At 44.5% G+C, this 26,428-nt stretch overlaps 1 protein-coding gene across 4 annotated transcripts in view; it reads left to right on the top strand.

Annotated features, from left to right (window-relative positions):
- C2cd3 (C2 domain containing 3 centriole elongation regulator) overlaps positions 1-24,747 on the top strand; it is a 137,642-nt gene extending 112,895 nt beyond the window's left edge. For 3 of the 4 annotated variants that reach the window (XM_015477429.2, XM_048788074.1, XM_048788075.1), the window contains 4 exons: positions 263-483; positions 3,283-4,186; positions 8,812-8,923; positions 23,950-24,747. In XM_015477429.2, coding sequence (XP_015332915.1) covers positions 263-483; positions 3,283-4,186; positions 8,812-8,923; positions 23,950-24,090 — 1,378 coding nt within the window. In that variant the 3' untranslated portion in view covers positions 24,091-24,747. Of the gene's footprint in view, positions 1-262; positions 484-2,951; positions 3,055-3,282; positions 4,187-8,811; positions 8,930-23,949 lie in introns of those variants that run through there. The other variant, XR_007342272.1, reaches the window with a different exon arrangement.
- The last annotated feature ends 1,681 nt before the right edge of the window (positions 24,748-26,428 follow it).

A 26,428-nucleotide genomic window follows, 5' to 3' on the forward strand; every position in this document is an offset into this window, starting at 1 on the left:
AAAAAAAAAGGTTGCATTTTTCCAGATATCAAAAAACCATATTAACCAGACAGACAGGGGCAGATTTGTACTTGGCAGCAGAATCATAGTCAGAGGAGTAAAGGATGAATGGCGAGTTAGAGAAGGGAGAGGGATCTATATATTAATGGACCAAGTGGGAGGTATTAAGGTCCTACATCAATGGTACATAAAAGAATCTCATAATCTCCAAGAGTGACCCTTTGTCATATTCTCCTTTTCCCCCCCCCCCACCCCCTTCCAGGAAGAATCTGAGTGAGCTAGATCAGATCCAGAAGTACTTCAGCCAGAAGCTCACCAAACCTTTTCTGCCTCTGAGCCCTCACACTCATACTGCCATCTTGCAGAGCCAGGAGAACCATGGGGACCATATTGGGCCAGAAGCCAGCACCCTAGACCCTGAGAGCCAGTGTATCCTGGAAAAATCCAACAACCTGGTGGTACAAGTCAGCTCCTTAATCTCAGGTATGGCTCAGAGCCTTTCTTATTGAGTTATGGTCACTAGATGCCAATTCAAAAAGCATCTCAGTGTCTGCCCCCTAACAAGTCCCTATGACAAAAGGTTTTATAACTTTTTCTTTTTTTTTTTTTTTAAACCATCTTCCTTTTAAAAGAAGGGACATTGTAGTGTGGTATAATATGGCACAGGAACATGGAGCAATGGAAAGAGCATTGGACTGAGAGGCAGGAGACCCAGATCCTTGCGGATTTCTGGAATATACTTGGCTGTTTGACCCTGAGCTTATCCTTTCCTTTTCCCTTCCTTCCCCCCACCCCAGGGGTGCTTTATGCTGAGCTACATCACCAGCCCTTTTTTTTTTTGAGGCAGAGTCTCACTATGTTACTTACTAAATTGCTAAGTTTGGCCTCAAACTTGCTATACTCCTACTTTAGCCTCCTGTATCACTAAGATTATAGGTGTGCATCACCATACCTAGCTCCTTTCCCTTCTTGCTTCAATTTCCCCAAGGGAAAAAAAAAGAGTTCTTAAATTTGTGCCACTCTCTTTTTCAGAAAAGATCAACTACAAGTATGTTTAAAATTCTAATTCTCAGAAGTCTGCATTTTTAACAAGACAAAGTAATTCTAGATTTTGGGAATCCATATTCTATCCTTTAAAAAGCCCCTTAGAGCTCTGTTCTCACATTGGCTGCATATTGGAATTACTGAGTGGGTTTTTAAAAATCCTCCTGTGTACCATCAGACAAGAGTCTCTTAAGGGTAGAAACCAGGCATTAGCATTGTTTATAACTCCCTAGGTAATTCTAGTGTGCAGCGAAGAATGAGACTGCCCTAAAACAAGAATTTTCCAAACTTGCCTGAGCATAAGAATTAGCTGGAGCTGGCCATTATGGCACACACCTATAATCCCAGTGAGTAGGGAGATTGAGGCAGGAGGATTACAAATATAAGGTCAGCCTCAGCAATTTAGTGAGACCTTCAGTAATTTTGCCAGACACTGTCTTCAAAATAAAAAATAAAAATGACTGGGTGGGTAGTTCAGTAGTAGATAGTCCCTGGGTTTAATCCCTAGTACCTCCCCCCAAAATATCATCTGAAACACTTATTTTAAAATACAAATTTCTGGGTCCCAATCTGTTCTACTAAATCAGGATCCAGGGTTAAGACCTAGAAATCTTGCCAGGTACAGTGGTGCACACCTATAATTATAGCAACTCAGGAGGCTGAGACAGGAGGATTGAAAGTTTAAGACCAGCCTCAGCAACTTACAAGACCCTGTCTCAAAATAAAAAATAAAAAGGGTTGGATATCTCAGTGGTAAAGCACCCCTGGGTTAAATCCTTAGTACCTGCCCTCACCTCCCTTAAACAACAACAAAAAAAAAAAACTGGAAATCTTTATCAGGCAAACTTTGGGGAACATTGAGAGATCTTCTAGGTCAGCATCTTTAGCCCTCACTTGGTGTCATTTTGCTCAAGTAAAATATGTAGATTCCAGGCTGGAGAGGTAGCTCAATGGTAAAGCACTTGCCTAGCATGAGTGAAGCCATGGGTTCAATCCCCAATGTTGCATGCAAACACATACACAAACACATACACACACACAGACACAGACAGTGCAAATTCCACACAGAGATGAATAAATTCAGTTTTCTCTTCTAAAGGTAGTGAGGGTAAGCATATACCATGATTGATATCAGGTACAAACTTTCTTCCTCTCTACTTCTCCCAAGATGCCTAATATCACTAATCAAGACCCCAGGTATATGCTCCATGCTTGACTTCCACTTGCTTGGATATATTCACTCAACTCCTTATTGATCATCAACTACTCCAGATTCAATTCTATAACTAGTTCAAGTAGGATATGATGGTAGACAAGACAGTTATTGTCTCTGCCTTCATCAAGCTCATATTCTGTAGTCAGCCAGAGAAATTTCCCCCCAAGAAAGAAAGCAGAAGAGCAAAACAAAAGGAAGGCTTGTTTGGGATAGAGAATGGAAGCAATTAGAAGAATCCTTTTAAAGGGTATGTTAAAAGAGGAGACACGAGAATTGTAGGATTGAAACTAGAGGGTCTTGAAGGTAAACTTCTCTCTCTCTTTCTCTCTCTCTCTCTCTCTCTCTCTCTCTCTCTCTCTCTCTCTCCAGGGGATTGAATCCCAGGGCCACCTTGTATATTTTTTACTGTAATGTGTGAAATGGGTGGTGTTAATCACCATTTAAGATAAATAGCTTCAGAGAGGACAATTTACTCATGATTGCAAAGTTAACAAGGGACAGTAAATATTTGAAACCAAGACTGACCAGTTCCAAAGCCTGTGCTCTTTCCAATACCCTGCCACCTTGGTTTTCTCTTATCTTGTGGTTGGTATATATTTTCTTGACTTTATTTTCCACATGAAATAGATAGTTTTAGTAACTGTTGTCAAATAGGTAAATAAGTAGATTCTCATTTTGATTTTTAATATAGGTAATTACTGAAGTAAATGGAAGCATGAACATGCCTGCCAGGACTCCCAGTTCCTGAAAATTCCTGAGCATGAGCAGATAGTCCTGAAAACATTTCCACAGATGTATCCACAACTATAAATAGATTAGATTTTGGTCCTCTGATATTAGAATAAAGTACTAGAAATTGTACTGCCTTGAATATAGTTTTACTGACTCTTGGGTGGTTTAACTACTTTAAGGTTTGTTTGAAGTTGATTGAAAGGCTACCTCTGAAGCTAAAGGCCAATGTGGGAACCTTGAATTGTCTGTGGCCCTGCCTTGTAATAAGAGTGATATCTGTTGCTGTTCAGATCTGCAGACTATCACCAGGAATTCTCAAGCAGCTTTGACTTCTCACCGAGCCAGGAGTAGAAGCAGAGAGGTCACCACAGTCCCAGATGCTCAACACATAGAAGCCACACAAGAACAAAGCACAACTCCAAACAAGACATTGGCAAGAGCTGCGGCTGAAGGCACAAATTCCCCATCTCCTCCTGCTCTTGAAGTGACCTCAAATGGAGGAGGAATGTTCCATGAGTCCCTGGGAAATATGGTACCCATTATAAGTGAGGATACTGAGGCGGACCCACTCTACAGTGATGAGGACTACGAAGAAGACATTATTGAGCCCAGGACCCTAAATGAGATAACCACTGTGACAGACAAAACTAGCCCTTGGTCCAGTTTTATGTCAGACACAAGTGAGGTCATCAGCCCTCAGCCTCATGAGGTACAGAAGGAAGGCCCCTCCTGTCCTTCTCCAGAGCCTTCCCCTAGAGCAGAGGAGATTAAGGTCAGAAGTAGCTTTCTGTCTAGCCCAGAAAAAGCCATCAACTCTCTGCCAAGGCAGGGTTCTTCTACTCAAGGTGTTGCTTATGAAGATAGGGACTCTAAGACAGGGGTTGAACAGTCTAACTTAACCAGCCTTCACCTTTTCCCACATCTGAAGTGCTCAGGAATCCAACAGAGCAATACTTTTGTTGGATGCAGCTCATCACAGGCAAATCAGGACAAGGAGCCTGAGCCAGAGGCCCAGGCTGAGGATGGAGCTGCCTCCAGTGAGCTCAGTGACTCTACTGATAGCTTTGAGAAGTTGTCTGTACACATAGCCTCCCAGAGCAAAAGGGAAGATAAGGAGCCACGCATTCACTGTGCTGACATCAGGCAGAAGCAGGTGACAACTGGATCAGAGGTGTCCACAAAGAAGAGCCTTCTGTATCCTTTGGCATTTCCCACAAGTGGCCCCTTAAGCCATCTCCTAGCATTTTGGATGCTAGCATTAGGCTAGCCAAGAGTGAGTATGAGCAATGGCCTCTCGTAGGATGCACTGGAGGGGCATGGGAAGACCCTTCAGAAGACTGGGATGACAGGTGCTACAAATATACCATGACACCAGCCCTCCGAAGCATAATTCTTTGAACTGAGTTTAAGTGTTGGTAGCAGCCATAAGCCTGCCTACCTTATTTATCTAATTCATATGTTGGGTATTTTGCCACTCGAAGGCAATGCTCAGGATCTTATTTGAAACAGAACTAGAGGGAGGGACTATGGGTATAGATAAGGATATAGCATTTGCCTAGCATTCATGAGGCCCTGGTTCAATCCCCAGCACAGGGGGAAGGAAAATACAGAAGTAGAAGACGTAGAAAAAAAAAGGGAAAGAGAGCCTACCATTGTTTGTTTGAGCATATACTATGTGCCAGTCACTTTATAGACATTTCAGGCCTCACAGTTCTTTTGGGTAGGTGTCATCTGTCTTACATGTAAGGAAGCAGGCTCAGAGTTCTAGTGACTTTCCTAAGAGGTAATTTAAAAAAAAAGAAAAAAAGCAAATAATAGAGCTAAAGTGAAGTGGGCACCATTGAGTTGGACTTGTGTAAGCCCCCAGAATAGATAGCACCTTTGATGGGAACACCTGACATTCCCCCTCCCTCCTTTGAAACAGACCAGCAGGATATAGGGAAAGGAAACTCACTCACTCAGCACCGTCTGCAGCCTTCACATCTGCACCTAACCAGCTGTTCAGATCAGGTCACCTTTGTGTCCTACAACAAATAAGGGATATCACAGGCTAGTTAGATGAAGCAGGACACTTCATTAACTAACGTCTTTGCTAGAAGTCAAGAGGACTGATTTAGTCCTCCTAAACCTAGCATTTTATTACCTGTGTGACTTCAGGTCTAACCTTTCTGAGCCTATTTCTTCTCATGTAAGAGGGAGGCAGTAATCTGTTACCCACCAAACTTTGAGTTCCCCAAATCAGTGACTTTTTCTTTTTCTCTGTTCTCATTACCTTGCATTGCACAGGGGAGGAGAATCAGTAAATACTAATTAAACTTTACTAACATAGTTTCACAAGATTATTGAGGAAATCAAATGGGTAGAGATATTCGTACATATCACACAGATGTAACTTAATACAGTTAGAGAAAAATCTAAGGGTGGGAGAGTAGTCTCAAAGATTTAACATGGGAGGTGGCTGGGACCCGAGGACTCAGGGCAGACTCCCTCCTGCTAAGTTTTTTTCCCAGCTTCACTCATCCTGGCTTCTGATACTTCTGCCCTCACAGTTTAGTTGTGTTCCTGATATGGTTATTGGAGGAGTTGCTATGTTTGTCCAGGTCCTCAGGCTGCTTGAATTCAGGCCTTCCTAACTCTCTTTTGCTCTGTTTATTTTTTTTCCCAGCACTGGGGATTGGACCCAGGGGTACTGTATCACTGAGCCACATCCCAAGTCCTTTTTTTGTTGTTGTTGTGTTTTGTTTTGATTTTGTTTTTGTTTGGTTTTGTTTGAGACAAGGTCTTGCTAAGCTGTCCAGACTGACCTTGAACTTTTGATCCTTCTGCCTCAGCCTCTTGAGTCACTGAGATATTAAGGTGTGTTTCGCAATACCTGACTCCATTCATTCTTTAGCAAAATAAGTATTGCCAGGCCTGGTGCTAGGTAGTGAGGACAAATTTGAATCAGACCTTACCTCAAGTTCCCATTATCTAGTAGGAGTCAGTTGGGTAAACAGAGTTTATTCATCCAAGTGTTATAGTGAGATGTGGAAGTAAGAGGAGGGAACTGCCACAACTCTGCTTGGAGGTATCCTAGTAGAAGAGAAATGAGAGCTGGCTAGTAAAGATGAATAGGCATTATTAGGCAGAGCCAAGGGAAAGTTCAAGCCAGGGCATTTTGTGTGTGCAGAGGCCTAGCCTGGTGAAAGCCTGACCAGTGGCAGCAGTTTACTGTGTCTGAAACCCAGAGGTAAGTGAGAGGTGAGGCAGAGCCTGGATCTTAGACCAGGCTGAGGTGCTTGAACTCTATCCTGGAAGAAAAAAAAAAAAAAAAAACAGTTTCCTCATCTGTAAAATGGAGACAAATAATAGTACTTACAGGGTTTTGCAAAAATTAATTTGCCTGGTACATAGTATCTGGTAAATGTTAATTGTTAAGCAAGAGTCTGATATGGTCAGATTTATATATTGGAAAAGTCACTCAATGCCTTATAGATCAGGGAGAACAGCCAAGAAATCTGGGATAACAAGGCATGGAAAGAATCTGACCTAAAGCATAGAGTGCTGTATGAAGAAGAGAACGGGGATAGATTTAAGAGGAACAGAGAGAGGGCAGGGAATGAGGAGGAAAACATGAAGTATGACTCAGAGATTTCTGTCATAAGAAGCAAGGTGTATGTTGTCATTTACTGGATAGAGAACACCACATAAAGAGACCTACTTAGAGAAAGACATAGATTTCCATTTTGGACATGTGCATGTGAGATATTCAGGAAGAGATGTAGCCCTGGAGTTCAGACAGGATCAGGGGGGGCCCTCCAGAAACTGATGAGGGTAACAGCATGAAAAAGGAGGGCCATGCACAGAGACAGAGTCCCCATGGGTCACCAGTGTATAAAGACAAAGGTACAGCCAAACAGGAGCTGAGCAGAGCTGGGAGCCAGGGCAGGTAAGGTAAAAGCTTCAGGTTGCAGCCCTCAGTCCGAAGAGGGGCCTGGCACACATTCACTGGCTTGAGCAAGGGGACCTTGCCGTGGTGGAAACAGACCAGGCTTCCGTGGGTAAGGGAACTAGTGGGGAAGACAGCCAGAACAGGCATCTTTTCCCCATAAGCTGGGGAGACAAGAATGTTGAGTCCTTGCTGTAAGCACTTGACCTGTGTAAACTCACTTAATCCTCCACAGACTGAGGGCACTATTGTCATATCTATCTTTAAAATGAAGAAATTGAGGCACAAAAAGTGAAATCACCTGAAGTTGTCCACCATAAGTGACAAAGCTGAGTAGTAACTAGAAGGGAACCCGAGATTGGGGGCAAGAGGACAGGGTTGGTTCCTAAGTGGAAAACTTGCATATTTTTATAAACTGAGGAGAAAGAACTTAAAAGTTGGAGGATTTACCTGTTGGTGCAGGACCCTAAGCAGGCAATGGGTAATAGGATGAGGAGTGCTTCTGTGTTCAGACCCAGCCCTGATCCTCCCACAACACTGCTCCTTCCTCACAGCGTGGGCTGTCTAGCTACTGGAGCCCCTGCAGTCAGCAGCAACGAATAGGCTCTGCCTCATCTGCGCTTCCAGAGAAGGCTTGGGTCAAAGTGTTCTTTCCCTTCAGGACCTCCAGTCCACCCCACCTCTCTACAGAAAAATTGAGAACTTGAACCAAAGCTGGACTTGGATACATTTCATTCATTCAGCTAGGCACTGCACTATATGACAGGAATATGGCTATGAAAAAGATAGATCCATCTCTAACCTCTTGGATTTCAGAGTCTAACATGGAAGATCAACAATAAAATAGAAAGTCTGGTAAAAAAATTGGAATCAGAACCATACTTAGCTTATTAGACAGAAACAAGAAATTGGAACATTACCGTCTCCTCAACTATCCTATAAGTTGAACCAAACTGAATCAGTGCTTTGATTCAGCGGATATTTGAAGAACAAATATTTGTGTCTCAACACAGTACCTTAAGAGGGTACAGACAGAAGTACAGGCTATGGAACCTTCCTACTAGGGTTCACTTCCAAATTGGATGGACCATTGTGGACAGCCTTGTTTCTGAATGTGAGTAGAGAATATCGAGGCAAATAGGCCCTCTTTCAACACCAAGTACCTCCGTCCTGCCCAAGTCCATGGCCCTGGAACCACCTTCCACCCCTTCCCCTATCCAACAGGTCAGCTTTCTTTTTTCCCATATTTTTTTATGGCGAGATTTGATTTTACATATTTGTGCATGCACATAACTAATTTGGCCACTATCATTCCCCAGTATTTCCTCTTTCCCTCCCCTGGCCCCTTTCCTCTACTGAGCTCCCTTCATGAGATTGTCCCCCACACACATCCACACACATACTTCTTTTCCGTTTTCCTCTCTAGTTACCACATGTGAGAGAAAACTGATAAAAGGTCAACTTTAAACCAGTGGGCCAGCAGCAATTGTCATTCTTCACTTGCCACGCACCAGCTTCATGTGGCACTAAGAAGATACTAAGTTTCCTAAAGGAAATAACTCGCTCCTTGAGAAACATGAGGAATAGTGAGGGAAACAAATTGAGAGTTATCTCATATGTAAGTAATTGAACATTCTTATGTTGCTAACTGTGTTTTGGCTGTTGCGAAGGGCTAAGATTAAGAGAGGGCTTCTTAGAGGAGGCTGCATTTGAACTGATCCATAAAGAAATGTAGACCATGATTTGTTAGGAGTGGGTAGAGTCTTCCGTGAGGGGGAACAACTTGAGCCAAGGATTCAGGGCAGGAGTAAGTTGGGGAATTGGTATGGTTGAGGTCAGTGGAGATGCTGGTGTGGTAAGGTTTATTTTTGTTCCTTAACTACCATTACAGCCCAGAGCCTGTTGTGGTGCCCAACTTCTTTTTGCCTCCCCAGCAGTTGGAGGCCTCCCTGCGGTTGCTCTCACACTCTGCAGCTTTGCCACCACCAGTCACAACAAACGAGGTAAGAGAACAGCCACTTATCTCCCTCTCTGGTAGAGTCATCCTCTCTTCCCTAAAAATGTGCACAGCGTGTGGAGCTGCCTGGAGTCATCTTCCTGGAAAGGCTGCAACATGGTCACTCCTCATGCTTGCATTGAGCCTGTTCTGAGGGCCCAGTAGTGGGCTAGGAACTCAGGAAACATGACGAAGAGCAGATGTATAAGAGCAGGGCATTGTCAGGAAGAGAAAAAATCAGCACAGAAGCATAAAAGCAAGAGTCAGCTAAGAAATGCATACTGATTTCTATGGGAGCTCCAGCTAAGAAAAGGCAGATAGTAGGAGGACACAGTAAACAAAAAATGCATCCTCAGGGGACCAGAGTGAGGTCCCCTGAGGAAAGGAGAAAAGAAATATCAATGAAATACCCATTTGCTGTTTAAAAAACACCCCAAAAACTATCATCAGGTAACTGAGGTAGGTGATTAGAACTCTAGTACAAATCCCAGCTCTCTGCTTTTCTGCCTTGGCAAAGCACCTGACTTTTGTGGCAAAAAAAAATAATAATAACTTCTTTTCTAATCATTCAACAGGTATTTATTGAGTACCCTCAGGCATTATCCTAGGTGGTGAGTTTATAACAGTAAATATATGATAAACTCTCTGTCTTCATGGAGTACACATCATAAAAATAAAATATTTATAGAATGTTATGCATACTAGATGCCACTTTAAGAATATCTAAGGAGGCTCTGGGTAAGGTGAAGGATGACCATCACGGTGGTACACTCAATCCATGTACCAGGCACTGTTCCAAGCACCTCATATTGTTTTTAATTCAGCAGCCTGATAAGCATACTGTTATTGACCCTATAACTAAAGCAAAGGGAGGTTAGTAACTTTTCTGGTCACCCAGATAGTAAGTAGTGGAGCCAAAATTGAAACACAAGCAATCTAGTTTCATAATCTGTGTTCCTGACTACTACACAGAACTTGGAGAAGACATTCCAGGCAGAGAAAACAGTAAATGCAAAAGCCCTAAGGCTGAAAAGAGCTTGACATGATCAAAGCTAGAGACGCTGAAATAATGACATCAAAGGGACCAGATGTGTAAGCCCAGGAAAGGAGTTGAGGCCTTATTCTAAACACAGAGTGTTAAGTACAGGAGAATATCTGACTTAAACTGAATGCAGAATCCATTTTCTTTCCCATCTGACCGCATCCTACTTTTAAAGTAGGATGGTAGTGACAGTAGAAAAAGGAGCCATGAAGTAGTATTGTGTGCCAGGCACGTGTGTGTGTGTGTGTGTGTGTGTACATATAAAATTTCAGAGATTAATACAAGCTAGTATTAAAAATAAATTAGCTTGGTGGGCTGGGGTTGTGGCTCAGTGGTAGAGTGCTTGCCTAGCATGTGTGGGGCACTGGGTTTGAGTCTCAACACCACATATAAATAAATAAAGGTCCATCAATAACTAATTAAAAAAAAAGAAATCCTGATTTAAAAATAATAATAAATAAATAAATAAATTAGCTTGGGGCTGGGGTTGTGGCTCAGTAGCAGAGTACTCTCCTAGCACGTGTGAAGCGCTGGGTTTGATCCTCAGCACCACATAAAAATAAATAAATAAAATAAAGGTATTGTGTCCAACCAATTAAAAAAATATTTTTTTAAAAAAAATCTCATTTAAAAAAAAAATAAGTAAAAAACAAAAGCTTGGCCAGGCGCAGTGGTGCATGCTTGTAATCCCAGCATCACAGAAGGCTGAGGCAGGAGGATCACGAGGCCCTAAGCAACTCAATGAGACCCTGTCTCTAAATAAAAATTTGTTTTAAAAGGCTGTGGATGTGGCTGAGTGGTTAAGTGTCCCTAGGTTCAATCCCTGGTCCCAAATACATACATACATACATACATACATAAGCAGGCTTATTCATTGTGATAGTGACCTCTAGTTTACAGATTTTGTAGAAGTGGGCATTATTCTAAGCACTCTGCATGTTCAAACTCATTTAAGTCTCATAACAACCCAATGAGATATGACTATTCCTTATTTAGAAGATAAGGAAACTGAGACTCAGAGCTTCCTATAACCTGCCAGGCATTATTATTTCTACTTTATGTTTTATAAAGAAATTAAGATGAACAAACACTAAGTCACTTGCCAGACTCTGCTCTTTTACACCACTTGAAAATCATGATACTTGATGTATTTTTTTTTAGCCAAAAATGCTTTCTTTTAAATAAATCTCAAAATAAATAGTTAACATTTAGATATGTTATATGTTTTCCCAGAAGCCACAACAGATAAAAGATGGGATCAGTTCAGAAGTGTCCTGAGCCATTATGATTCAGAAGAGAAGCCATTTACTATCTGATCCTTTTACTAGTTTCCTTCCCCCTCTGTCCTCCAACCTTCCCAACACCATTGTTTGTTTGGCACATAGATCACTCTAGTTCCCACATACATTTCAGTTTTTGTCAGTATTGTAAATCCTTTCCTAGGGGAACAGAGATGCCAGTCCCTGCCCAGGAAGCTCTGCACTTTTGTGGTCTTTATTCCTACCTTGGTTTATGGTCACCAGCTCATCTTCTTCCTTTCTAAGTCTCTAAAACAACATCAAAGTAATCATGAGTAGCTAATAGGATGATGACAGGAATTAAGTAGACACATTTAATTCCCTGTCTCTCTTACCCTTCTAGCCAAGTGGGTGAAGTGGCAATAAGGCATGTGCCACAGGAATGGAGGTCTGTGTTCCAGTAGAGCAATCATCTCTCACCTGCCAAGCAGAACTGCTATACCTGCCTTTGTGTTTGTGCCTTTATGATGTGCCTACTCCCAGGGGACGTATGATCTTAGTCTTTGGGAAAAAGGATAACTGGGGATCGAACCCAAGGGCACTCTACTACCAAGCTATATCCCCAGCACTTTATTTTTTTTATTTTGAGACAAGGTCTCACAGCCTCCAAAGTCACTGGGATTACAGACATGTGCCACCACACCTATGATAGTCTTTTTAACATAAGACATAAGATGTGAGAGAGAGATGAAATGTTTCCTTTCAAATAAATGGCAAGTCAAGTTTTGAGAAGATAAGCCTCATGTACTATGTACTCCTTCCCCCCCCACCCCCCGTGGTGCTGGGGATTGAACCCAGGGCCATGCATTTCTTAATCCATTTTTTTTCCTTGCCCAGAGTAAAACTCCACTGCTTGCTGCTCTCAGAGCCACTTCTCTCTCTGAGACCTTATTGTAGGTCCTGATTAGAATAACCAGTATCACCACAGTTTTCCCAGAGCTGTCCCAATTTCAAACTGAAAGACCCCCCACCCAGGAAATCCCAGGAGGCTGATCATGCTTGCTGGTGATGAGTGTCTCTCACTACATGCATTTGTTATAATAGATTTTCTGAGAATCATATGCTCTTGGCTGGCTGACAGGTGTTGCCAAATAATCTAGGAGTCAAACTGAGTGTATGCTGTAGACACTAGTTTGAAAGTTGTCAGAATCGAAATGGGAATTTCTGGGTCAAACCCTAATAATAGTAACAATAGTAAAGCTGGGAGGTGTAAAGGAGGGGATCTTTGATAAACACTGTCATAAAAGATTATATTGGAACCACTACCTTGCATAAAGCCTCTGCAAGGACATCTGTCCAACAACTGTTTATTCAACTATGGTGCCAGTCACCCTTGTTATTGATCCTTGAACACCCTTGGTATTAATCCTTGTGGCCAAGGATTGTTTTTTTCAAAATAACATATGTCGTCCTCATCTTGCCTTTTAGTTTCCCTCTCCCTCATCCCCTGGGTTCTGTGGCACACCTGCTCTGCACTGCAGTGCTCTTGCATATTCCCAGATAAATATCATAGTTCTTTGGTGCTCTCTCTGTTGTTTAATTTGATGCTAGCAAGTAGAGACCAGAAAGTAAGAGAAAAAAAAATTTTTTTAAGAGAAAGAGAGAGAAGAGAAAGAGAGAATTTTTTTAGTATTTATTTTTCAGTTTTCGGTGGACACAACATCTTTATTTATTTTTATGTGGTGCTGAGGATCAAACCCAGCGCCCCGCGCATGCCAGGCGAGCGCATTACCGCTTGAGCCACATCCACAGCCCAAGAGAAAATATTTTTAAGAATTAAATTTTTTAAGTACCAAAAATAGTGACCGTGGGATAAGTCAGAGCTTTGATTGACTTCCTTATCCTTATGATTTATTTTAGATTTAATTCTGAATTATTATATTTGTGCAGGGACACTGTAATCTTCTGAGTTTGGAGTCTCTGAAAGTCTTAAAAATGGCCTTACTTGGAAGAATTTAAGACAAAAAATAGTCTTTTATATTTACCCACATATTTGCTATTTCTAGTATTCTTCATTCAATCTTTGCATCCTGATTTATATCTGAGACCCTTTCCCTTTAGCCTGAAAAGCTTCTGTTAGAATTTCACATGGTTACCTACTGGTAATTGATTCTCTCAGCTTCCATTGTCTGGAATATCTTTATTTGCCTTCATTTTTTAAAGATATTTTCCCCCATTGAATATAGATTTTAATTTGGATTCTGTTGTGTCTTTTAACATTTTAGAACTGTCATTCATTCCACTTCTGTCGTTTATTATCAATTGCTCTGGTTTTTCCCCAAAAGATCTGGGGAAGACCTAATCCTACACTCCACCTTCAAATGACGCACCTGAGCCCAGGAACCTCCCAGACAGTCTCCACTGCAAGAATTTGTGAAACAGTTTTCTCCCTCGTCTTTCCCACCACAGTGTAGGGATCTGTAAGGGATCTGTGTGACATCAGCCAGGTTTTCCAAAATTTTGGAGTCTGCTGCTTCATCTGTCAGTTGGGGGGATCATGCCTTGCCAGGTGGTGCTGTAGAATAGAAAGTGGTGCTCAGGTAGGGTACTGAGGCCAGCCTTAACCCTCCCATCTCCTCACTGCCTCATCCCCCTGCTGTCTCCTCTTCAGGAAGGAAAGGGAGAGATGGATGGCTGGTTAGACCTGCTGCACAGCCCTCCAGCTGCCCAGGCTCACTCTCATGAGTCACTTGATTTTGCTGCTTTTACTTTCTTATCCCTTTTGCAGTGAAGTGATTCTTTACCAAGACACTTCTTGGTTTTATTTAAAGTTATTTCTGATTCTGTTGGCTTAGCTGCTTATAGGCAAACTAGTCTTATCAGCTCACTAAAGGGAAGAGCAAGGAGAAGACGAGAACAGTGCTAATGTACTTTACATGTTGTGTTCCTCAGACTATGTCTTCTGCTCTTAAAGATTTTCTTCTCTTTTGGGAACATCTCAGCCACTCTGATTACTTTAGTTATTATTTAAAGTTCAAATCCTTATCTTTGGTCTGGGCTTCTTTCCCATGCTGCAGACACAAATAGATCCAACTGCATCCTAAATGTCTTGTGTCTGTTGTTATTGTTGTTGTTGTTTGGGGTTTTTTTAATATTTATTTAGTTTTTAGGTGGACACAGTATCTTTATTTCACATTTATGTGGTGCTGAGAATCAAACCCAGTGCCTCACGCACGCTAGGCAAGCGCGCTACCACTTGAGCTACATCCCCAGCCCCTGTTTGGGGGTTTTTTTGGCACTAGGGATTGAACCGTGGAGCACGATTAACCACATAGTTACCTACTGGTAATTGATTCTCACATCCACAGCACCCCCCATTTTTAAAAAATATTTTATTTAGAGACAGGATCTTGCTAAGTTGCTTGGGGCCTCCCTAAGTTGCTAAGGCTGGCTTTGAACTCACGATCCTCCTGCCTCAGCCTTCCAAGCCTTCCAAGGGATTACAGGCATACACTACCACACCTGGCATGTCCTGTCTCTGATGTGGTACAAACAGTTCATCATGTCCAAAACTTGAATTTCATATCTTCCTTTGCATACTCCATTACCACCGGCTTCCTCATCACAGAAAATTCAGCCATGATCCATGCAGTTACTCCTCAGGAAGCATAGTTATCATCTTTCATTCCTCCTTTATATCTCATGACCCTCATCCAGTTCATTACCAAGGCCTGTTAATTCTGTCCCTAAGAATCAATCCACTCACTTCTCAGCATTCCCCACCCAACCCCAACCATCTCCTCTGTGACTTTTTCTAACTAGACCTACACTTTTCTATCACTAGCCAAGTGAATTCCCACTCTTCACATATTTTACCACTGGGAAAGAAAGGAGGGTGACACTTGTTAAGATTGTCAAAAAAAAAAAAATTTTTAAACTCCATATTTCTAACCCAATTACCAAATCTCATACCTAATTTTTTTGACTTCTTAGAAGCGCATGGAGACTGTCTCCACTGTATTCTCTTTCTTTACTTGTTTTTGAGGCATCATTCCTTGGTTCTCCTTCTCCCCAGCTGGCTGCTCCTGCTTAGCCTCCTTTGATGGGCCCCCCATTTCCTCTATTTCATAATATAGGGGTATCCACAATGTTGGGTTTTAACTTAGTTTTTTTATTTATTATTCTTTTTAGTTATACATAACAGTAGAATGTATTTTGACTTATTATACATACATGAAATATAACTTCCCATTTTTGTGGCTGTGCATGATGTGGAGTTACTGGTTGTATATTCATATATGAACATAGAAAAGTTATGTCAGCTCATTTCACTGTCTTTCCTATTCCCATCCCTCTCCCTTCCCTTCATTCCCCTTTGTCTAATCCAAAGTACTTCTATTCTCCTGCTCTCATCCCAGCCCCTTGTCCCCTTAGTATGTATCTGCATCTCAGAGAGAACATTTCAGCCTTTGGTTTGGGGGGATTCGCTTATTTCATTTCACATGGCAGTCTCCAGTCCATCCATTTACTGACAAATGCCATAATTTCATTTTTCTTTATGGCTGAGTAATATTCCATTGTGTATATATAGCACATTTTCTTTATCCATTCGTCTGTTGAAGGGCACCTAGATTGGTTCCATAGCTTAGCTATTGTGAATTGAGCTGCTATAAACATTGATGTAGCCCAGTATGTCATCTTCAGACTTAATTATTTACTGGATAGGTAACCCATCCAGTCTGAAGGCTCTCATTCCCCTCTGTTTTGCTGAAGACTCCCAATGCCAGAATGCCAGACTCTAGGTTTATATGCCCACCTGCCTACTCATCACCTCCTCTTGGGGATGTTGTTATTGTTTGGATCTGAACTGTCCTTCAATAATTCTTGTTAAAGGCTTGATCGCCCACCTGTGGCACTGTTGGAAGGTGGTGGAATCTTTAGAAAGTGGATCTAGTGGAAGGTTATTGGGGCATGTCCTTGAAGGGGTCATAGGGACCCCTGCCCCTTAGTCTTTGTCTTGCTTCCTGGCTGCCACGAGATGAGCAGCTTGGTTCCACCATTATGCTGTTCCACCATAATGTACTACCTCACCACAGACCCAAAAGCAAAGCGACCATGGACCAAAAACTCTGCAACCATGATCGAAAATGAATTTTTTCTCCATTTAAGCTGTTTATCTCAGATATTTTGCCACAGCAATAGAAAGCTGACTAACATATCTAATAAATGTCTCAAGTTAAACATGTCTAAAGTTGAACTTCAGATTTTATGTCCAAGTCTGTTCCTACCTCAGTTTTACCTTTCTCAGTTAATGGACACTCTATCCTTCAGGTTTAGTTATTAAGGTCAAAGCTCTTGAAATCCTTCCTTTTAGCTCTGTTTTCAAATAACCAGGAAATCTGGCAGCTCTGCCTTTATAAGATATATCCAAACCTAACCATTTCTCACCATTACCAGCATTACCACCATGGTCCAAACCATCATCATCATAATCTCTTGCTTGTGCCTCTGCCCTGCCCCAGGCAACCTATCCCCATTCAGCATCTTGTGAGCTTTGTAAGAGATTGAATAAATCATGTGACTTCTCTACACTCCAATAACTTTCCCTCAGTGAAGCCCAGAACTAAGCTTGAGGTCAGGCAGGTCAGAGAGTAGGAAGCTAGTTTAGACTTTCAACTTGGACTATACCTTACCTTACTCCTAGCTAAGTATGAGTGAAAACAGAAGAGAACTATGGCTCCTCCTCTCAGGAGCCCATAGTTCCCCAGGGAAGCCAGCTTTCTAAGCACCATCAACTCCTACCAAATCCTGACATGTTAAAGAGCTAGAGCAGCCGGGTGCAGTGGTGCACGTCTATAATCCCAGCTGCTCAGGAGGCTAAGGCAGGAGGATTGAGAGTTCAAAGCCAGCCTCAGCAAAAGTGAGGTGCTAAGCAACTCAGTGAGACCCTGTATCTAAATACAAAATAGGGCTGTGGAGGTGGCTCAGTGGTCGAGTACCCCGAGTTCAATTCCCACGACCCTCATCCAAAAAAAGAGCTAGAGCAGGTGCTATGGACTCTGCCTTCAATGAGCTCCAAGTTCTTTGAGAGGGACTGATCCCCAAGCCATTCATGAACTTTCTCAAATAGCATTTGCCCATATTAGCACTTTAACAAAGCAAAGGGGAATTAGTTTAGGGAAAGGAAGACCGAGCTAGATGGGGTGGTGTGGATAGAATTCAGCAAAGATGAAGAAAAGGCTTTACAGGCTGTGGACTGGAGAGAAGAAACCTTAGATACTCAACAGAATTTTGGAGCTGAGAGATACTAACAACATGTGCTGGAGGAGGTGGGGACAGAGGGCCCTGCAGTGAAACTGGCAGGATAGGGTAGGAATCAGAAGCAACCTGTCATGTGAGCCTTGGCCTCCCGCCCTGTCTGCATGATGATTCCTTCCCACGAGGCGAGCCCTGGCTTGTTCTGTACCTTGCTGTGTAGAGCCCTGGCTCTGCCCTGGTTTCACCAGGCACAAGGGCCAAACGCTGTCATTCATGAGGAGTGAGTGTAGGAGGCAGGAGATAAGGCCAGGCCTGAGTGTACCCTGAAGGCCTTGAGTTACCCACCCGCTCCCACTCTGGCATTGTCACCTCCACTCAGCTAGACCACAATGTTCAGACATCTCCAGGTGCTCTAGCCAGTGGGCGAGCTGAGAGTCAGTAAATGGGTTTCTGCCCTAGTTCTGCTGCTGGCTGTCTGAGGTCTTGGGCAATGAGCCTCTCTGGTCTGGGGGGAGGGGTGGACATCAAAGAGTTGATTTGAGGGCTGGGGTTGTGGCTCAGCTGTAGTGCAGTTGCCTGGCAAGTGTGAGGCACTGGGTTCAATTCTCAGCACCACATATAAATAAATAAAATAAAGGCCTATCAACAACTAAAACAATATTTAAAAAAAAAAAAAAGTTGATTTGAGGCCCTCTTTCCTACTAGGTGGTCTCATATAATGGTTAGGAGTGCCCAAGTTTAAAACCTAGCCTTGCCACTTATGAGCCACAAACCTGGGGAGGTTACCTAACTCCTGTACTTCTTTTTCTGAAAAGTATGCATAATAGAACCTGCCTTCTAGGATTGGCTAGGGATTAACTAAGAAAAGCAATGTATTTAGAAACTTCTTGGCACATAACACAGTAAGTACCATCTGAGTGTTAGGCTCTTATTTTTATTAACATTATTATCCAGACATCTTCCCTGTTCTTCTGTTACATTCTGGTGTGTTTGGAGGGGGAGGTGAGTAATGGTAGAAGAGAAGTAATAAGAAATAGGGATATGATCCAAAGCTCAGAGGCAGAGGTGGGTTCTGGGAATGGAGGCCCTACAAGTCAGCCCCAAAAGTATGGAGAGCAGTTTCTTGGTCTATAGCACTTGACTGTGCTCAGTGCCAACCCTGAAGTAGAAGCCCCAGATAACACACAGCCCACCCAGGGGGGTAGAGCCCTGCCCTCAGCAGTCTCTGCCCATCTGTTTATGAGTCTTTAGACTTTGGGGCTACTTCTTTTCTCCCCAGAGCCCAAAGAATTTTACTGTCCCTTAGTTTCTCTTCCATAAACCCAGAGACAGCTGAAAAATGCATGGTCCTGGTAGGGAAAAATAGCTCTCCACAAAGTCACTAGGTCACACTGGTAGGGATTGGGTGTGAGGGAACCTCCTGAGCCCGGGGTCCTCTCTTTAGCCTGCAGTTCAGGGAAGTGGAGGAAGCATGTAGGAGGTCCGATCTGTTGCCTCATTTCTCTGAGCCACTAAGTCCCTAGCCCTCTACAGAGCCCCAGAGAAGACCTAAAGGTCAAAGAGTTTCTGATAAAGGCCATACAAAGCATTTTAAAGAGAGATGAACAGCCTGGCCAAGTGTGTACAGAAGTCAGGGGAAGCAGCCAGAACTAGCCACAGACTGCAAGTTGGCAGATACCTGCCAGGAAGGGGCCCATGGGCTTGTGGGTAGGTGCTCAGCTCAAGTTGCCCAGAACTCCTAGGAGGCCAGAGTCTGGGAGGAGCCAGGAGCTCTTCTAGGAGTATAACTTTAACCCTTTCTCTCCAGAATCTGGGCTTTTGTACCCTCTTCCTGACAGGGCATAGGTTCAAAAGACTGAGGAGTCTTCCTCTACTCAGGCCTTTTGTGTAGCCTGAGGTCCCAGTGCAGGGGTCACCCTAAGCTGTGTGAAGTGGCCATTGCTCATGGGACTGTCAGGGAAGGCTTCTGGGCCTGGTGGGTCAGATTAGGATCTATCTGCCTCTTAGGGGTGGGCCTCTAGTCAAGATGTCTTGGCCCCACCTCCCCCACTGCTCCTAGTTGTGGCTGCTAAGTTTGCTGCTGACTTTTAGCACTAAGGAAGTCACTGCCTTAGGAGAGCACTCTGGGAGCCACGGGTTGGGGGGGGGGGAGCAGCCGGCCAATGGGGTGAAAGTTGAGTCAGGCAGGTGCCTGTATGGAGCCCTTGCCCAGTCTCTGAGGCAGCAGTCCACTGGCAGGCCCGCCTAGCCAGCCAGAACCAGGCAGTTGCTTATTTTCAGTTTTCAGTTCTTTGGAAAGATTTGTTTACAGCTCCTGAGTCAGTGTTTGTGTCACTTAAGGGAGGTGCTCTGGGAAACAACAAACTTCAACCCTAATCCCAAGCCAGAGGCTCGCTGCAGGGGAGAAACAGGGAAGGCAGTGGAGTGGGGAGACACCCCCCCTCCCCTGCTGGCCTAGCATTGAGCATGCCTTGGGGGAATGCTGTGCCCTAGTACCCTACTCAGGACTTTTTGGGCCTAGCTCCTGCCTGAGATGAGAAAACAAGACTTTGTTTTGCTCTGGTGTCTGCAGCTGGTGTCAGCTCTAGCTCCAGTGTATCCCCTGTTTTTTGCAAACTGTTGCACCTGTTCTGATCCTTGGTTAAATCTAAATTTTACTTAAGCTCAGACCTGTCTGTCTGGGTAGGGAGACCAGACAGAGGTTCTTAGCTCCATTTAGCAATGAAGACACTGAGATCCAGAAACAGAAGGTGTCTTGGTCTTAAGCAACTTGGACTGGGTCACAGAGCAATATTCCTTCCACTCCTTCCCACTGTCTCCCCTGTGATAAAGGCCCCAGGATGTCTTGAAGCAGAGGTCAATGGGGACACCTGCACCCACCACATCCTGGGAGCATGTGGCCTATTCACAGGGATCCGCCTAGGGATGCAGTGAGGGAAACCAGAACACAGTGGCTGGGATCTGAGCATATTTCAGACCCAAGAGGAGAACTTTTAGAGCAAGGGCTACATCGCCAGGATCTGGAAAAAGAGGGAGCTGTGAGCCAGAATAAGTGTGCTTGGTAGCTCACCTCCTACATTATCTGCTCATTCTGCTCCCCACTTTCAGAGAAGGAATCCAGACCTAGAGAGAAAGTAATTTTCCTCTTGGAGAAGAATTGATAGAGCCAGTGTTAGCTTCTTGGTTTGGCAAGCCCTGGGAAACCTCACATTTGCCTTCCATCACCACACCTTATTTCTTTTTTTTTTTTTTAACATTTATTTTTTTAGGTATAGATGGACACAACACAATGCCTTTATTTGTATATGGTACTGAGGATCGAACCCAGGTCCCACCTGTGCTAGGCCAATGCTCTACCACAATCCCAGCCCACCACACCTTATTTCTTCTGCATGCTTTCTTTTCTCCCCAGCAGAGCTCCACCTTTGGCATTGAGGGCTCCTTTAAGAACCTGTTGCTGGGAAGGCCTATCATGTTCATGACTGGTGTCCAAGTGCCCAGAGAGAGCAGATCCCTGAAAGAGAGAGGTTTAATGAACAAGCTGGTATATTTCATAGGGCACTCTTGAGAGCTCTAGACATCTTGACTAGAGGCCCATTCAGACCATGGTGAAGCCAGTTTTGGCCTCCAGCCTGGGAGAGTGGTGTCTCTCTCTCTCTCTCTCTCTCTCTCTCTCTCTCTCTCTCTCTCTCACACACACACACACACACACACACAGGCACACGCATACCTATCAGGTCTCCTGAGAAACCTCTTGCAAGTTACTCTTTCAAAATGCCTTCCAGAGAGGTTGTGTCTGTGGCTCAGCAACAGCACACTTGCCTGGCATGTGTGAGGCACTGGGTTAGATTCTCAGCACCACATATAAATAAATGAAATAAGGTCTATCAAAACTAGAAAAAATTTTTTAAAAAATGCCTTCCAGACATTTGACCCCAAGTATGACACCCACTGTCTAGACTTCAAGGGCCTGCAGCCCCTGCAGCTCTGACAGTCCTGCCTCCCTGGGAAGGCTGATGGCTCCTGCAAAGCACACACTGTACTGACCATTTTCTTGTGACCCCCACTTCCAGGAGTAGTGTAGGAGTATTTCAGAGGAACAGTTAGTACATTTGGGGGCATCCCTGCTCTGAGCAGCTTCCCTTATGCCCAATTCCTCCAGGATTTATGTTTTTGGTTAGCAACCCTGATGAAGGATCCTTTACTACTAATGAAGATGTTTTTAACCCTTTTAAGGTCAACAAAAGCCAAACGTGGATGAATGTGTGTTCCGTCTTTCCACACCCTTGCCCTGCCCTGTACACAAAGCCAAGTCCTGTCCCTGTCTTGTACCCGGGCCTGGGCAGTGGAGATAAGGCCCTCTAGGTCACAGAGTTAGGTGTGGGAGCTGGAAGGTTGGCTGAATCAGCCACACTGGATTCAGCCCCAGGGCAGATGAGGCCTAGCCAGCAGCTGTAGGCTGCACTCATGCTCTCCCCTGTGAGCTCATGCCCACCCCAGCTCTTTTGAAACCCCATCTGTCTTTGATGCCAGCTCTATGTAAAGCCTCCATGGACCTTATTAATCACTCCTTTCTAAGTGCTCTAAGCTTTAGCCTCATCTCTTTGACTGTTGGGTAGGTCTATATCTGTCTCCCCTCTAGCTTTCCTGTCCATGAGGACAGGAACCATGGCTGCCAATTGCCCATAAGCATTGACCAGATTGAGTTGATCTGAGGCTCCTGAAAGGCTTGATGAATCACCAACAGAGGTCTCTTATGCATGAACTGAGATAGTTGACCCTTGGAGCCATAGAAAGAAAGACCCATCTAAGTCTCTCCAAAATGGAGAATGCTTCTATTCTGGCAGATGGGGAAATAAGGTCTGATTTTAGGATTTGAGATAGAGGACCAAGATTTTAGGTCTTTTCTCATCTACCTCATAAACATCTCCCAAGCTCCCTTTTGCTGTAGCAGAGAAAGAAATAGAGCATAAGGAATAGCTGATGACCCAAATAGATCAGGAAACACTCACTTTGGATCTGGGGAGTGGAGGAGTGTACAGAAACACACAGTTCTGTGGAGACCCTGAGAGGGTCTGGTTTAACCAAAGACCTGGTGCATGGTAGAACAACCTCCACTGGTTCTAGAAAGAATGAGATGTTTGCTGCAAGAGGCAGCCTCCTCCCCACCCGCTGTAAGTCTCTGGTCACCACAGCTTGGTCCTACCCATTCACTGGCCTAGCAGCTGCCAAGCTACCAGCTTGAAGGTCAGTTTTCCACCCATAAAAAGGGACAGGTAACCTTGAGGGCTCCTGCCAGTCCAGAATTCTAACCACTAAGGAAGTGCATACAAACAGAGCAATAGACTCCCTTTATATCGTTCTGGCTGCTATCCTAATTCTTTGGTGGATCTCTGTGTCTCCTAGAGTTTAATTAACTCTGAGCTCTGGAGGCAGGAAATGACTTCTGTTCATTTCTGTCTCCCTTTCACAATTGACATTAAAAAGGATAAATGGAAAAAGGATTACTGAATGTTACTGGTCCTGGAAGCAACTCTAGCTAGGCCTCAGTTTCCTATTAGCAGAAGGTGGGGAAGGGGTGGTTGTAATCTCAAGGGTCTCAAGCTGCTGACTCAGTGCCTGGGGAGAATGCAGTGTGCTCTCAGTGATCTAGCAGCTTGGGAAGACCTTAGCGCATGGGATTTGGGACAGGGAAGAGATCTATCCATAGGGCATGCTGCATGCTATAAAGTCAGCCAGATTAGCCTGAGGGGCTGCTCCCAACTCCTTTTAGCACTGCCTCTTCCCAAACTGGCCTTCACCTCTTCCCCAGGACCCTGCTCTCAGTGCTCTCAGGTGGCTTTGCTGTATAGCTTTGAGCGCCTTTAGCACAGGAACCTGACAGAGAATAGAAGAGAAGTGGGACGGGGAAGGTTGAATGAATAAATGAGTGAGTCAGAGAGGAGTTCAGAGGACCACAGTGCCATTACCCAGGCAAGCACTCAAAAGCAGAACAAGTGATGCCCAGAACGAGTAGGTATGTGCTTCATGGTACCTGGCAGCTCCAGGAACTCAAAGGGCCAAACAAAGAATGTATTATTCACCAACATCTCCATGGGAGCTGGGTGTAGTCCCAGGGTCACTCGTGGGACAGTCCCAACTCCAGGCTATGACTTATCTAGAATCTTGCAGCAAAAGAAGGGGGATGAATCTTCAAACCTCTTCTAGAGAGGATAGCCCCCTCCTTCCCCAGAGATACAGAAGAGTCTGAGCCAGGTTCCTCAACTCAGCCGTGCTACTCAGAGCAGTAGGATTCCTCTGCACTGTGATTTCATCATTAATGACTCAGGGAGAATGATGGGCCTGCCTCATAGGGCTGAGGTGAGGATTAAACAAGGTGTGTGTAAAGGGCTTTGTAAACCAGTCAGCTTTACCTAAGTGTTAGCCAAAGGACCAAAACATTAGGAACCAAAGTCATGTCCTCAGTGCTAACTTAGCTGGCTTTTTCCTCTCCAGGACAAGAGTGAAGCCACCAGGGGAGCCCTCTCCCAGAGGCCTTGTCGCCCCAGACCTAACTCGATCCCTCCCAACCTGCCTGAGGAAGAAACTCGCAGGATTGCTCGGATATTCTCTTCCCAGTTCTCCCAGAAAGACTGATGCAGCCTGAGTGATGAAGGGAAGGAGCCACCTGCCACCCTCCCTCAGCCTTATCCACTTTGCAAGAGGTACCAGGTCTGTTTCCCCTGGGGCTGGCTCAGCTCTGAAACTACCACCAGCCTAGTCCGTGGACTTATTCTGGAGGAGTGTTCCAAACCAGCCCAGCGTCCACCTTCTAGTACTCCAATTTCTTCCTCTGTGGTGAAGCGAAGACTAGAAACAAAACGGATTCCAGCACCTGAGTAGCCCACTCATCTTTTGACCAAGGGACCCAAGCAGGCATCTTCAGTGGAGAAACTCCTCCTAGTGTCCTCCTGCTGACTGCTGACCTGAGCCCACCTCTATGGAATAGGATAGGCCATTTTTGCCTTAAAGATTGGAGCCTGGGGAGGGGTGTGTAGTTTGTATGCATCACATGTAACTGAGGAAATCTTAGGGCCAGCTCCAGTTCATTTGCTTGGGAATAAGGGTATTTTATAGAAATAAATTATTTTTATGCTGTGTTGAGTTAATAATAGGAAAGGAAGGGGAAATCACCTCCTTTAAACTGTTTATCTGATTGTCTGAAATTCTAACCATGCTTTTAACTTATTGTTTTTACTCAGATCTGAGGTCATTGTTCCACTTTATTTGAATATAATCATTTTGATGTTTGTATTCATGCACAAGTGTTTCTTGGGTTGGTGATTGGAATGGGGTGCTAGGAATTCATTTGTGCTATAACTACAGAAAGAAAGCCTGACAGCCATTCAGTTCCCCCAGAGAAGCTCATCCAGAACAGGGGACCATGGTCACCATGAGACTTCTAAGCTCCCCCAAATATCAGACTGGTCCAGATTAGAGTGACATCAGTATTTCCTTTACTGGTTCTTCTCCCCTCTTCCCACACACCCACCACCCCCTATTTCTTTCCCTTTGCTGGTTCTTGAAATCTGTCAGTAAAGTGGGAGGGTCTCCTGGAACATGACCCAGAGAACATCATCTCTGGGCTGGGCAGCTTGGACAGACCACAGCCAGTTGAGCAGCTACTGTAGACAAGTCTCTGTGGGAGGATAGGAAGGGGCACAGATGTACAGCGTGTACAGTGTGGCTGAGCCACAAGGCTGGGAGGGGATTTCCATGGAGGGCCCTGCTCTTCACCCCCAAGCTCATGTCATTTCACTCCAGTCCTCGGAACAACCCTATAACCTGCATATTTTGATGCCCCTTCTAAAGTGAAGCCCAACAAAGTTTTGCCTCTATTTATGTAGCTAGGAAGTGAATCACCACATAAGATAATCCCAGAAGTGTTACAAGGCTCAGTGACCAAAACAGGGTACAGCCAGTAAGTTCTCTGAATTCAGGGAACCTGAGGGTGGAGGAAGAAAGCATAGAGGCTACAGCAGGCAGGGAAGGCTTCCTAGAAGAGGCAGGTCTGGGGTGAGCCCAGAGAATTGGTCAGGCCATGGACAGCTGCAGAGAGAACCAGGAAGGCACTTTGGGCCCTGAGCAACTGGGGACAAAGGAGAGCAGTCTGGCTTTGCTGTGCCTCCAAGCTCATCTGTAAAGCACAGATACTGTAAGAACCCTGGCTTCATGGGGTCGTGGTGAAGATCACATGAGACGACATTTTGTAAAAGTGCTTGGCCTGCAGTTGGCACAGGTTGGAAGTTTAGGAAATGTCAGCTTCACCCCTGCTTCTGAAGCTCCTGGAGCCAACTAGTAGGAACAAGCTCACCAATAACTGAGGAGCAGAGCACAGCAGGTTGGGCCACAGAGGGTGCAAATGAGGCAGGAGCCCGGAGCGGCAGCTGGGCTCCCTTTACTGCCCTGGGCCTGGCCTGCCCCACCGCTGTTTATCCTGGCTCTGTGAGCTTCAGCTTACCAGTGTGCCCCCTCCCCAGTGCCATAGAAGCTGATCTCCCTCCCAGGCCAGCCCAAAGATTCCAAGGTCCAGGGCTTCACCTCCCTTGGGGTACAAGAAACCTCCAGAGTCTAAGGGGTAAAGCTTCAGGTAAAGTATTCCTTCCAAATCCTGCTCCTTTAAATAACCTGATAAGTCAAGTGAGGATAAGGCCACAGGAGGACATGGGCCACTCCTGCCCAGGCTGAGAGTAGCCTCAGTGAACACAGAAACACCCTATGCAACTGAGACCCACCTTTTATGCTCACAGAACATGTTATTTACCAATATCTCATCCCCAGAAGTTGGATACATTTCCCAGTGATAGCTCCTTGAGGCAACATGACTTGGAGTCAGGCAGCATGGATTCTGGATATTTTTGTCCCCACCAACAGAACCAACTAGAGTCTCGCCAACTTGCTTTTGAGCACCTCATCCACAGACACCTAAAAATAG

Source organism: Marmota marmota, unplaced genomic scaffold (assembly GCF_001458135.2).
Source record: "Marmota marmota marmota unplaced genomic scaffold, marMar, whole genome shotgun sequence".
Taxonomy (NCBI): Eukaryota; Metazoa; Chordata; class Mammalia; order Rodentia; family Sciuridae; genus Marmota; species Marmota marmota.